The 14140-nt window shown below is 34.6% G+C and overlaps 1 protein-coding gene across 2 annotated transcripts in view; it reads right to left on the reverse strand.

The window, feature by feature from the left end:
• Positions 1-475: 475 nt before the first annotated feature.
• The window catches only part of slc6a15 (solute carrier family 6 member 15), a 34702-nt gene continuing 21037 nt past the window's right edge, over positions 476-14140 (reverse strand). The window contains exons 7-12 of one of the 2 annotated variants that reach the window (XM_073929296.1): positions 11421-11662; positions 11144-11333; positions 9361-9553; positions 7472-7631; positions 6668-6830; positions 476-5321 (exon numbers count right to left, since the gene is read on the reverse strand). In XM_073929296.1, coding sequence (XP_073785397.1) covers positions 4932-5321; positions 6668-6830; positions 7472-7631; positions 9361-9553; positions 11144-11333; positions 11421-11662 — 1338 coding nt within the window. In that variant the 3' untranslated portion in view covers positions 476-4931. The remainder of the gene's footprint in view (positions 5322-6667; positions 6831-7471; positions 7632-9360; positions 9554-11143; positions 11334-11420; positions 11663-14140) is intronic. The other variant, NM_001245072.2, reaches the window with a different exon arrangement.

Consider the following 14140-nt stretch of genomic DNA (forward strand, 5'->3'; position numbering starts at 1 on the left):
AATTTCAAATGGGCCAATTATTGGATTTTTGCCCAAACCTATTAACTATTTATTAGCTTATTGGTACACTACCTGACAAAAGTCTTGTCGACGATCCCAGTTTTAAGAGCAACAAATAATAATTTGACTTTTTTTTGACTAGTTGATCATTTGGAAAAGTGGCAGAAGGGCAAACAATACTGGGAAACACCCATACACTCATGCGTTCACATTCTTTGGACTGTGGGGGAAACTGGAGCACCTGGAGGAAACCCACGCCAACACAGGGAGAACATGCAAACTCCACACAGAAATGCCAACTGACCCAGCTTAGGCTCGAACCAGCGACCTTCTTGCTGAGAGGTGACAGTGCTAAGCACTTAGCCACCGTGTTGCCATACATTAACATTTCATATTGAATAAAACTGGCATCAACAAATTCTTTAATAATCTTTCAAAATAATTGTGAAGTGCTGCAAAGTCATAAAGCAGAACAGTGTGTCTAAATCTTTTTTTAATCTCAGTACTGAGAAAAGAAATACTGCGTCATTAAGCAAATTCAAGAAAAATATATACAGAAAGAGAGGGGAGCATCAGTACTCCTTACAATGATAGCACATCAGCAAACATACCAACAAACAAAACAAATAAAAAGTCAGCGTACAGGATATTAAGCACTTCTTACCAAAAACATGATCTGTATTCCAAACTATATCTGAATAAATGTATTCATAATATATTTACAGAATACCTTGAAATGTACAACATTCGCTTACTGTATTCTATAAACATTTGAAAATGAATTAGGCACACTTTAAGTTCTCAAAGGAATTAGGGCCGTCCATTAAATGCAATCCATATGCTGATGATGCACAATGATTTAATTACACTGAAAACAAAGGTATTGCATTTTCTCCACGTTTTACGCATTACATTTACATTCTAGACTTTTCCAAAGCGGCTAAGCTGCTTCAAATCTCGTTTTTTTTTTTTTTTGTGGACAGTAACTGCCCTGCAACATAATCTGCTTGTACAAATAGCCATTCTACAATAGAGCATCAACCAGGGGATACTTCGACCCCTACAGAGGAAGGTAAGTGCGTGCAAACCGTTGGGGTAATGGGTCAGGATTGGGGGAGGAGGGTGCGTTAGTACTAACTACATGTATAATACAATTAGAAATGTTCAAACTTTTGTTCTAGACCAGTGAGGATGGAAGAAGCAAAGGGGAATGCTGTCTGTTCGCATGACTGACATTTACACCATATTTAAAGAGGCAGTTTACACAAAATTCTAGAGCAGGGATGCCCAATCCTGTTCCTGGAGAGGTTCCTTCTTGCAGAGTTCAGCCTCATCCCTGATCAAACACAACTAAATCAACTTAAGCTGCGGTCACACTAGACTTTTCTCCCCATAGACTTCCATTCATACGCACGCAAATGCAGCAGACCGGAAACGCAAACTCGTGCTACAAGTTTCGCAGTTGACTGCATTGGAAAGTTTAAGCTTGGTAAACTCTGACCTGCGAAATCACTTCACGTGACAATCAAAATCAAAACATGACCTCTCTGTATAGAAATTTAAAACATGGACCAATCGCTCCCTTTTTGAAATGTCTTATTATCTTGTTTAATTCCGCCCCTTTTTGCAGCGCCATACATCAAAATTTTGCACACATAAACTCTACTGTGAGCGCAGCATAAGTAGGATCTGAAAAGCACTTTGTATTTAAAGACAGGTGTGTATGATCAAGGTTACAGCTAAACTCTGCAGGAAGGTAGATCTAAAGGAACAGGATTGGATTTAGATTTACTCCGTATACATATACAGTCCCTCAGGTGATTCAGAACATCATTTTTCAACTCTTTTTTTTTTTTTTTTTTGAAGAATCTTAAAATCCATCAACATTCACAGCAGGAAAGCTAAATACTATAGAAGTATATATTTTTCAACATTCTTCAAAATTACTTCTTTTTTAGTTGACATAACTCAAAGCAGTTTGGTACAAGTGGACGTTGAGTAAATGATGACAGAATTGTTTTTATTTTTGGGTGAACTGCCTCTTTAAATGGTTTTTCGTCATTCTAAACCTCGCTTTTTAACCCTGGGAAGAGAAACATTTCACACTTGCTATCTTCAGAGAAGAGTTTGTGAGCAGTGGGTAATGGACATCAGTTATGATCATTTTTGGTAGCTTTTTTAAGGCATGAGTAAAATGATTTGTGTGTAATGAAGCACAATACCAGGGGGCTTGTTTATAGAAGGAATGTGCAGAGATTTAATAGAGAGAGCGAGAGAGAGAGTGTATGTGTGGTAAAATCCATGCTAATGTTTAGGGCCCACATTCACAATACCACTGAGAGTTTTCCTGAGCTGCACTATTTTATATAGTTTTTACGAGAAAACTCTAAGCATTTTAAGTGCTGAGACAAACTTTTACTTGGGATTATAGAGAAGTTTTAAGCTAAGAGCAAAGCCGCGATTACACTGCACTTTACACCTTATTGACTTCTATTCATACGTATGCGAATGTGAATGCAACACAACGGAAATGCTCGTGTCACAAGTTTCACATTTAGCTGAATGATCAAGTTTATTGAACTCTGATCTGTCAAGATCAAAACATGACCAAATATTTAAAATATGGAGCAATCGTTTGTTTTATCCCACCCCCACACTCTGTACAACAGAATATTATCTGCACAAACTCGTAAAGAGCAGGGGTGTAACCCCGGTGTCCTGGCCAAAGTCCCTCAATTGGCACTTACGATCATGGTCTCGCAATCATCCCCATCCACCAAATTGGCTCTATCACTGTCCATTTACTCCACCAATAGCTGGTGTGTGGTGAGCGCACTGGCGCGGATGTGGCTGTCGTTGCATCATCCAAGTGGATGCTGCACACTGGTGGTAGCTTTGGGTGTAAACCAAATATGTAAGCAGCACATAGAGAAGATGTTGTTTGTGCGTAGTTTACATGAAGAATATGTGATATTTGTGTGTGGTTTAAACGTAAATTGCATGTCAATTTCCATGAGTAAACAACATGTATTGACAGCATGTACAGATTGCGATTGTGCCACAATTATTATTTTTAAGATTGTCTAATAAATTGGGCAATTTAGGATCTACTTTTAGCGTTAAGATGTTTTGTGAAAACGGGCCCAGATTTATAAAAACTGTCTGTGATGTGGAAAAATAGAAACACTTTTCCTATTTTGGTAGTAGAGTTGGAGTATTTGAGATTATTTCAGCCGCCATTCTCAAATAACATATTTGAACATTGAGTTGTTGCTCTTTTCAATGTGTATATATAGAGATGAATTCAGGGGTGTTTGTAAGATGGAGACCTGAAACCATTTGTGGTGTATTCGCTAAACTAAATGTACACTTAATTGAGATCAAATATAGGATGCTATCTAATGCAATTCCTACACGATGCCCCACAGTTAGATGCAATAAGATGAGAAATTTCAGATTCTTGTGACTTTTGGCCTAAAGTTTACCCTATCAAAATAAACCATTGATTTTATATAGTAAAAGTGTTAAAACCATGTTTTTTTTTTTTTTTTTTTTGGAAGTATTTGATTGATTGTCAATTTTATAATGACAATTTTACTATAAATACCATGGTTAAACTATGCTTAGAGTAGCAAAACCATAGCGCTTTCCACAATAATTATTTCTTCAAAGCAGCTTTACTAAAGGTGCACATTATAGCATTACAATTAAAATCGAAAAAGTGAAGGTTATTAGTTATTATAACTCCATTAGTTACTAATAACTTTAATTGACTAACTAAATACTAATAACTTTATCAGTTAAAATGATTATATAAACAAAGTTAACCTGCAGTTATATACATTAAGACTGACATCAGTAAACTAATTATTTGTCTTAATCTGAATTAGACAATAATATGGTTAAGGTGTTTACATGAGTTGCTTTTTGAATGTTCCTTTTATGTTCCCATTTTACATGTTATAGCACATAATTCGATTAACGTCATTATGCCACCATTCGGCGCTAGTTTCCTCCAGCGTTTCACGAAACAACAGTTCCGTATGTGATTTTGGGTGTTTTGTTTTTAATTTTGCTTAATTCAACTGAAGTCAATTTCTCACACTATGTGTGCAAACAAACGACTGTGGATACAAAATCTCAAGTAACAGGCCACCTCTGCAGTCAGATACTATTAGGTTTCATTCACTAACTTTTCATTCATGCCTCCGCGACAAATTCTGAGATACTTGATTGAAGCCATTCTTATTTGTTTGTCGTCATATGCCTGCCGTGTGTGTACCTGACACAAAGTGTAGCGAAAAGTCCTGCAAAACTAATAGTTTACATGTCTGAACTGCACTTCAATATTCCAATTGAAAAAGACATACTCCATGTCTTAATTCAGTTTCTGTTTAGTTTGATTATGACTTTAGTAGGATTAAGGTAATCAAGTATCATTGTTTACATGGTAGACTCCTAATCAGAGTATCGTCTTAATGGTTTTAACATCCAAGTACTGGTGTCCATGTAAACATATTGACTGATATAGTATAAAGGTGATGTCTATGTGTAGATAATTAATGACGTATTAAGTGTATAATCTTTTATAATAAGGCTCCGAAATACAAAAAGGTCATATAAAGATGTTTGTCGCCCTATATATCGGTTATCAATATCGGCCCAAATTTTAATGTTATCGGTGAAAACTATTTTTAGTAATAGTAATTATTTGTAATATTGAAAATATGATTTTAGTCACCATCACTGAAGTGAACATGTCATAACCCAGTTTTTATTCACGAGGTTTAGAATGACTGTTTCTATAAGCGTGATAAGCTCTGATCAGGCGATTGACTGTGATTGGGTTACACAAAGATGAAGAGGTTTTTTTTACAAAGCAAATGAAGTGACACTGGTCCTCACAGTTACAGATAACCCTCCACAGGCTCTCACAAATCAGATTCAGGCATGTCGGGAATGTCAGTAATATTGGGCATTAGGTATCCAGTGCTGCAGCTGCCATTGAGCTTGGCGTCTGCGGCTGAAGCGGGACCGCTCTGCTTTCGGTAGTTGGCCGGCATCGGCGACGGGGCCTCGCTCGGCGTCTTCGCGTTCAGAAGACTTGCGTCGTCTTCGTCGTCTTCTCTGGTCCTGCAAGCCGTGTCTTTTATAATGCGGCCTTTTTTATAGGAGACTGTGGACAGACCTCCGGTTTTCTCGTCGATTATGTTTAGGCAGCGCAGAATGAAAACCACGGGCACGGGGAGGATGGCGGTGACAACCAGAGAGATGCAAACAGCAAGACCCCAAGGTGGATAACTGAGGGACTGCTCCTTAGCCTGGGAACAGACGCAGAAATTGGATTATTCCGGCAAGGGAATAATTCCACTTTAATCCTGTGCTAAAACTTTGTGTCGTGGGCCTTAGCAGCAACCTTGGTTTAAAGAGCCACAGTATTGTTTTCAGTCAGTGTACTGTGTAACTGCCGAAGCGTTTTAAAACTGATACTGTAGAAAAATGCACAATTCACTTTATCATTGTTATATTATGGCTGAAGTATTAAATGTTGTATTAAGAGTGTTGAAATAATTTCTCATACTGAAGACTTGTGCAAAATTTTTGAAAATTGGTTGAAATTGTACCTTTGCCATTAAATTAATTAACATTTTCAAATATATTCAAATTTAAAATCGATTTTTTTTAAAATGCCTCTTTTATGACATTTTTTCTTTGTTTTTGATCATTATTAAAAAAATATATATGTTAAAAATATTGAAACAAACTGCATAAAATATTTAAAAAACAAATCGAAAAGTTTTAACATTTTTTACATTTACATAGAATTACTGCTATAAATAATAGTATTTTTTCATGTATTTTATTTAGATTTAATGCAAGATGTACCTGACTTTGCATGTGCTCCTATATTACTGATCATATTTATTGCTTCTCTTGTATGTAAAGTTTTGCAGAATGATTATATGAAACCATGTTTGACTTTTGGCATGATTAAAAAAATATTACATTATTAATATAATAAATAAATTATCAGAAGATCCATCATTATGTAGCATGCAAACAGATATGGAAAACTATTAAACGTAGCATTCGTTATCATACATTTCTTAAATTAATAGCTTATTAATGGTTAGGTTAATAGTTAAGAACGTTTAGTCTTTATTAATAATATCTTTAATAATAATAATATACAAAATAAAATAGTCAATAAATAGAATACCAAAAAAAGCCTTCATTTACAACCAACCACTGAATTATTATATAATAATGCACACCTCAAACGGTAATGTGGCAACAGTGCAAATAAGAGTAAAATTCCATGTTTATCTGCTTCAAGCTGCATATATATATATATATATATATATATATATATATATATATATATATATATATATATATATATATATATATATATATATATATATATTTATTTCTGTAAGCGGTGCAAACGTGTTTGGGTGTTGCTGTAGGCTGTAAAGACCTTTGGAATAAGTGAAAAGTAAAATGAACTAGAAATACTTTTTGTATAACTGCATGTTCCTAGAAAACAATTCATGTATTCAAAATTATTTTAAAAAGCAAATTCTCTATGAACAAAGCAATAATACTGTCCATATTTTGATGCAAAACATTTTTATATTAAGAATTGAACTTAAGCATCACTCACCAGCTGCTGGTTCCACGCACTGTAACTAGGAGGTGCCAGTCCCAGCTGAATGACGCTTGCAGCCAGGAGCCCCAGCAGTAGCACTGGAGTCACAAACTTCCACATATAGTAATAATAGCGGTACGGAGTAAAGCCAAGCATGTCCTTCAGATCCTCAAAGAACCTGAGAACCATAGGAGAGACAAACAAACATACATCAATCAATCACTACAAATTACATTGAAGTTGACTTTAACCAAATGGCAAGGTATAAACTCAGCACAGCAAAAAGTATTTTCTCTCAGAATTAATTAATTTTTATATTCAAATATGTTTTAGTGTGTTTTGTTTTCCAGTTTGACTTGTATTTCTCTCTTTTTTTCTCAGAACTGCAAAATATAACATTGCACTACATCTTTTATTATTATTTTTAGTATTATTATAAAATAAATTGACTTATTTTGACTTCAAAACACTTTTAAGTATCTTAAGATATCGTTTTTAAATATTAAACTCAAAGTACATTTTGATCCTTTCTGTTTCTGTCAATGATATTCAGTCAAAGATTTGTTCATTACATGTATCATTTATAAACCTGCATTATATTGTAAATTAATTGCGTTGTTAAAACAACGTGTGTGTTTTGATTATTTTGTTTATTATTATTATGTAATCCCTCGTCATTATTTCGTATTACTGTATTTCTATGGTTAGTATGGTACCACACAACAAACACACATGGATTAAAAAACACTCTTAATTTCAATAGGAGCCGCTATCCACCAGGGGGCGATGTGAGCTTTCTATTAAAGGCTGATTTCCTACTTGTCAGTGCCGTAAACCCAGGCCACAGCGATATTCTCCAGCAGAACCACGATGAGGAGAGGCAGAGTGGCTGAATAATCGTCAAACATGGCCACGAAGTAGTTCCCTGATCGCTGGACAAATGTCAAACCAATAAAAAAGGCAAGTACACAGCAGCCAACTGTAGAGAGAGCAGAGAGCAGTGTTTGATATACAACGTTATCATAGTAGAAACCAAAACAATAAGATGAGTTATGTAGTGGTAAAATAATACTCTCTCAATAGACTACAAAAGTTAATACAAAACATAAATTGCGTAATTTTATCAATACATGATTGGAAATGTTACATTTATCATGAGCGACAGGAATTGCAGCCTATGGAAATATGTCTGTCAGTAAAAGTCAAGTTTTAGGCAAAAAATCTGAAGAGAAATCGTTTCTTTATTTTTAAACTTGAAATCAGAGGTGGGTAAAGTTACTTTTAAAAAAATATATTAGATTTATAAAGACATTTTAATAAAAAAAACAACAACAATAATATAAAACATACTTTCATAATTCCTTACATTTTTAAAATTTAAACTGATATAGCTACTTAAAAATGTTATTCAAGATTGTTATATATATATATTTAAACAACTTTACAGAACATTAGTTTAATGTACACCAGGGGTGCCCAAACTCAACCCTGGAGGGCCAGTGTCCTACAATGTTTAGTTCCAACCCCATTTAGACACACCTGGACTAGCTAGATCAGGGATGTCAAACTCACTTCCTGGAGGGCCGCAGCCCTGCACAGTTTAGTTCCAACCCTGCTCCAACACCTGTAGGTTTCAAACAAGCCTAAAGGACTCAATTAGTTGAATCAGGTGTGTTTAATTAGGGTTGGAACTAAACTGTGCAGGGCCTGGCCCTCCAGAAAGTTTGACTTCCTAGCTAGATAGTGTGTTGAGCCAGGTTGAAGCTAAAATCTGCAGGACAACAGCCCTCCAGGACCGAGTTTGGACACCCCTGATTTACACAAAAGCCAAGTAAGTGTGCAAACATACATTCATTCATTTTCCTTAGGCTTAGTCCCATTATTCATCAGGGGTTGCCACAGTGGAATCAACCACCAACTTATCCAACATATGTTTAACTTAGGGGATGCCCTTCCAGCTGCAACCCAGTACTGGGAAACATCTATAAACACTCATTCAAATACACATTCATACACAACGGCTAATTTAGTTTATTCAGTTCACCTATAGCGCATGTCTTTGGACTGTTAGGGAAACCAGAGTATGTGCAAACATTTTAAAAGTCATTTATTTGAATATTTCTAGCTGTCAATTTGAAATAATTAAACTATACATTTGAAAATCAGTTTTGCTAGTTTTGACTAATGTCTACAATATTTAACATGTAATTCTGCAAAATATAGTATTTATATATATATATATATATATATATATATATATATATATATATATATATATATATATATATATATATATATATATATATAGATTAATTTATGATTATTTATTATGGTTTAATTTATTTTAGGTTATTTTACATATTGTACATTTTAAGAATCTAAAGTTGACCAAAAGAAAAGGGTTACAAACATATTATTGGCAAAAGTATAACCTAGACAAAGAAAAATGAGGGGAGCCCTTCCAGCCGCAATCCAGTACTGGGAAACAACCATACAGTACATTCTCACATTCTCACACACACACTTATTTACTACGGCCAATTTAGTTCCCTAACATTATATCTTATTACATTATAACATTATTATTATTATCTTTAACCAAAAAATTAATTTTAGTTGAATGTTATGTGTTTGATAGTATTTATAATGTAGGTAACATAAAAGATTTATATTTCTTTCTATTTGTTTTTGATTTGTTTTTGACTGACCTGTGAGGTATTCCTTTCGTACTTTAAAGGTGTCCACAATGGGTGTGAGGATGCCCTGGATAGTGCCAAACATGCTGCCCAGCCCCAGATTGACCAGCATTAGGAAGAACATAACAGACCAAAAAGGTGAGGCTGGGAAATGGGTCATGGCTTCAGTGAAGGCGATGAAGGCCAACCCTGTGCCCTGCACCGCCTGTAAGAGAAAAGATAAAGGTAAAATTCTAGCGTATAAAAACAAGCATATATGCATTATCAGTACTGATAACATGAATGGATCTGTTGATTCTGTACAGACTGCTTTATTCTGCTCAAGGGCGCTGCATCTATTATTCAGCATGTTTCAGTGTAAGGGTTAACCTCAAAACTAGTAGCCACTGAAACAAAATAGACTTTGAGTAAAAGAAAACACATCAAAGCAAGCAGGAGGAAATGGGACTGTGTTAGAGGAAGCCTCATAGGTTACTTCCTGTGATGTTTTGTGTGTGTGTGTGTGTGTGTGTGTGTGTGGTTTAATCTGATTATGGCATCACCTTAGTCGACACGCACCGCATTTCTTTCAGTTTGTTTCATCATGCAGTGCCACTTGATCTCCCACTCACCTCCATTTATAACAAAACAGCAGCCTTCATTACTGGCCACTAAGTACTTCCTCTGGAGGTGGCTAAATTACAATCGGAATCTTTTGATTTTTAAGCATTTAAATATCCTGTGTTTATCGTTTGATTGTTTTTAAAGAACAATAAATAAATGCATTCTTCCCTGGGTCAACTTCACTAGATCCCCTTGGCTACAATTGTTGATTTTGTACCTTTTTTTGTGAAGAAAGACAAACAAATAGTGATGAAAGCCCTTTTAAATGCTAAATTAGAAGGGGCAAAAAGTGACTTGAGATCATGTAATTTTTTTGCACAGATTGATAGGTCTGTTTACTGATAGTGATCAGTTTACTTTAGCAGTCTTTGTTTCGCTGAATGCCAATATTGGCAATATTGGTAAAACATGTCTCATGTATCAGTATTAATTAAAGAATTAATGATGTTTTGTTTAACCCGAAATTGGAGATTAGAAGAACTGGCAGGGATCATATACTTTTACATTTAGCTGTTTATTCTGCAGTTAGTTTTCAGGGCATATTATTCACATAACACAAGCATTAACGGCATTATCATGATGGACTCATTCAGAAGCGAACTTGAATTTAAGTGACATAAGCTTTTCATTAAAAAAGGCTCCTTATGTCCACCTTTTTTTTTGCTGCCGCCATCCTCACTTGTGTGTTTCATACACCTAACACACCTTATTCTTACAGGGGAAATTCCCCTGTGCAGTTTTGGTGCTGTTACATCTGAACACAGCTACAGCCTCTCACATGACTGCAGCATGTCTAGGTTAATATTGACAGCGCGATCATTTTAAGTAAATTAAATTGTTGGTGAGGACATTTCAATGGTTGGTGCGTTTTGGTGGGGACGCGTCCCCTCCGTCCACCCTAAATCTACGTCCCTGATATATTGCCTTTTTTAGTTTTTGCATAAATTCTTTGATCTGAAAACTATCTGTTTTTTTTTAGCCAAATGATCTAACAGCAGTTAAAATTAAGTCATATATCTTAAAAGTACAGATTAAGTTTGTATAAATTGACTTGTATTAGCTTTCAAAACATCAGACTGAAGTGAGAGCGTGATCACAAGGCGTAGGGTTAAATTGCATGGAAAGTCTGTGTATCTCAGTTGTCTCTAAGGTTTCCCCAATGCGTATCAGTTAACAGTAAGCTCCTCCTCACCTTATTCAGCTCCTCTTTAATATCACAGTTGTCTAAGCCTAGGCGTGGGTAATCGTTTTCCATCACGCCCTGGATAATGTTGGTCATTTGCTGGTAGTCCTCAGGGCTAACCTGACTGAAGTTAATATGGTGTGGGATCAAGCCTGGATTGATCTCTTTGCCAAGGAAACCAATGATCTTCTTTGTGTTCCTAAAACACATTACAACAAGAAAATCAACTGTAAGGTCGCTGGCTCTATATTGAGTTTTATAACGTTTATGGAGTGTTTTCACTTACATTTCCACACATTTGGCATTCATGATGTTGGCTTTGAAGCCCAGCACAGCAAACACGACTAGAGTGGCCAACACGGAGGTGAAGAAGTTAATGAAGGAAACCAGCACTGCATCGAAGTGGCAGTTGTTGTCCCGTTTGTTGTAGCTGGAGAAGGCGATAACACCACCGAAACCGAGTCCCAGAGCAAAAAAGACCTGCGTCGCAGCTTCACGCCACACTTTAGGCTCTAGCATGATTTCCAGCTGTGAGAAGATATTGAAGTTGATATTGTAGTATTAGTTTTCACATGCTGAGTGTAGGAAACTAATTATTAGCCCTCCTGTTTTTTTTTTCAAATGATGTTTAGCAGAGTAAGGATTTTTTCACAGTATTTCCTCTAATATTTTTTCTTCTGGAGAAAGTCTTATTTGTTTTTTTTCCAGCCAGGATAAAAACAGTTATTTATTTTTTTTCAATACTATTTTAAGGTCAATATGATTTGCCCTCTTAAGCAATATTTTTCAAATGTCTACAGAACAAACCTTCATTATGCAATCACTTGCCTAATTCACCTAGTTAAGCATTTAAATGTCACTTTAAGCTGTATACTAGTTTCTTGAAAAATTTCTAGTAAAATATTATCTACTGTAATCATGACAAAGATAAAAGAAATCAGTTATTAAATCTATTGATGAAGAAATTAGGGAAAAATATACAGCGGGGGCTAATAATTCAGGGGGGCTAATAATCCTGACTTCAACTGTATATTGAAAATTTGGTACATGTACATATGGAAATATGGAACATATCTGGAAATATATTAAACTGTGAAGTAGATTTTTCAGTAGTGGATGACTGCCTCTTTCACTCCTGCTGACTAATAATTACAATCAAAATTAAAATTTTAGTTTGAATGTAAATAAAATCAGATAAATCTTTTTTTTCCACAATGATGCCTCTTGTAAATTGTACTATTATCTCTTGGGGGAAACCTATGTCATTTCTGGTGAAAAAAGTCCAAATTTGCCTGGGGTATAAAAAATGTCAGGCTTGACTGTAGATAAAATACTTTTTTAGACATTGGCTTAAACTACATATTTTAAAGAACATATTTACACAGAAATGTGTAGCTCTATAAAAAGATTAAGTGACCACATCAATGATATTATCAGTTATGTGGATTTGCCATTGAAATGCATATGTTTTGAGTAAAATGTATATAAAAAACTCAACAATAAAAATATTTACAAAAATAATAATAATTTTAATAATTAACTGTCGAAAACGACGATAGGTCAATATAAAATTGCTTTTAGACTTATTTATATAGTATATAATGGGGAAGAATTTATATTTGTACATTTTACATGGTTGACACACTAAGACTTTTTGGAATATAAAAAACGTTTTGAGATGTTTAGAAAGTACAAAAACTAAGTTAAAAAAAGGAGGCGTGGCACTCAACCCCATCCCTAAACCCAACGGTCATTGGGTGATGAGCAAATCGTATTAAATTGTACGAATTAGATCGTATGAATTCATATGAGTTAGCCACTAAATCAAAAAGTTACGAATTGCTGTGAGATTGTGTTGGTTGGACTCAGGGCTGCACAATATTGGAAAAAATCAGACATTGTGATATTTTGTTTTGCTGCGATACATATTACGAGAACGATATGAATATAATTTCACCAGATGATTTCAGTAGCTATATTTGAAAAGATTTCATTCATTTGCTTCAACTAGGATGATCAAGTCTTTTTCTATGCAGTGCATCTGCATAAGATTTAAAACATTACAAGTATATATAACTACAACAAAGCAAAAAATAAAAGTTATATAAACTTTTAGATAAGCTTTGTGGTTTTCTGGAGAGTCAAACTGTATTTAAGTACAGCAACCAAATGTAAAATAACAGTAATCATTGTATAAATCATTTTCAAATAATAATATCTTTATCTTTTTATCTTTAATAAATAATTAATCCTGCGATGTAACTATTGCTGATATACAAATTGCAATATCCATGCTCAGATGATATATTATGCAGCTCAGAGTTTTTAAATGCATCTTTAAGAATCCCTTATCTAATGAGCACCGACACATTAATTACTCCTGAAGCACTTTTTGTTTGATTCTGGATTTTATAAAGAATATATGAAGAGTTTAGATGCAAAAACCTCTAAATGCCATTTGATACTTTCTTCTAAAATTAGTATTTTTCTCGGACCATTGTGGGTGGGCTCAGAAATTTTACTTTTATAATCATGAATAAGTTCATTTCATTGCCTTCAAAGTGAAATACTTCAATATAAACATAGGAGGCTGAGAAAAGGGCTCATTTTAGCAGAAAACTTCAGATGGCATTTAGAGGTTTTTGTATCTGAACTCTGAGAAAAACAAACAGGTTTGGAACATACAAAGTGCTAAAAAGCCTAAATATACATCTTTTTATATTCTGTCTATGGTTATAAATCATCGAATTACTAAAATGACTGTTTTTTTTTTCCTTATTTAACAATGCAATAATTGTAATGGCTCTGCAGTTACCATTATGGATGATGTGGTAGCAGTACTATTTTTTAAAAGCAGAGGCTACATACTATCATTTAATTATGCGAAGCACAAACCACCCACTGATAAGACTCTTTAGTAACACAACAAGGGGTACATTGACAGCCCGAGCACTGAGAAACATGACCACGTCTTGTTTCTGCATGTTGCATGTTTATTATGTACAA

Source organism: Danio rerio, chromosome 18 (assembly GCF_049306965.1).
Source record: "Danio rerio strain Tuebingen ecotype United States chromosome 18, GRCz12tu, whole genome shotgun sequence".
Taxonomy (NCBI): domain Eukaryota; kingdom Metazoa; phylum Chordata; class Actinopteri; order Cypriniformes; family Danionidae; genus Danio; species Danio rerio.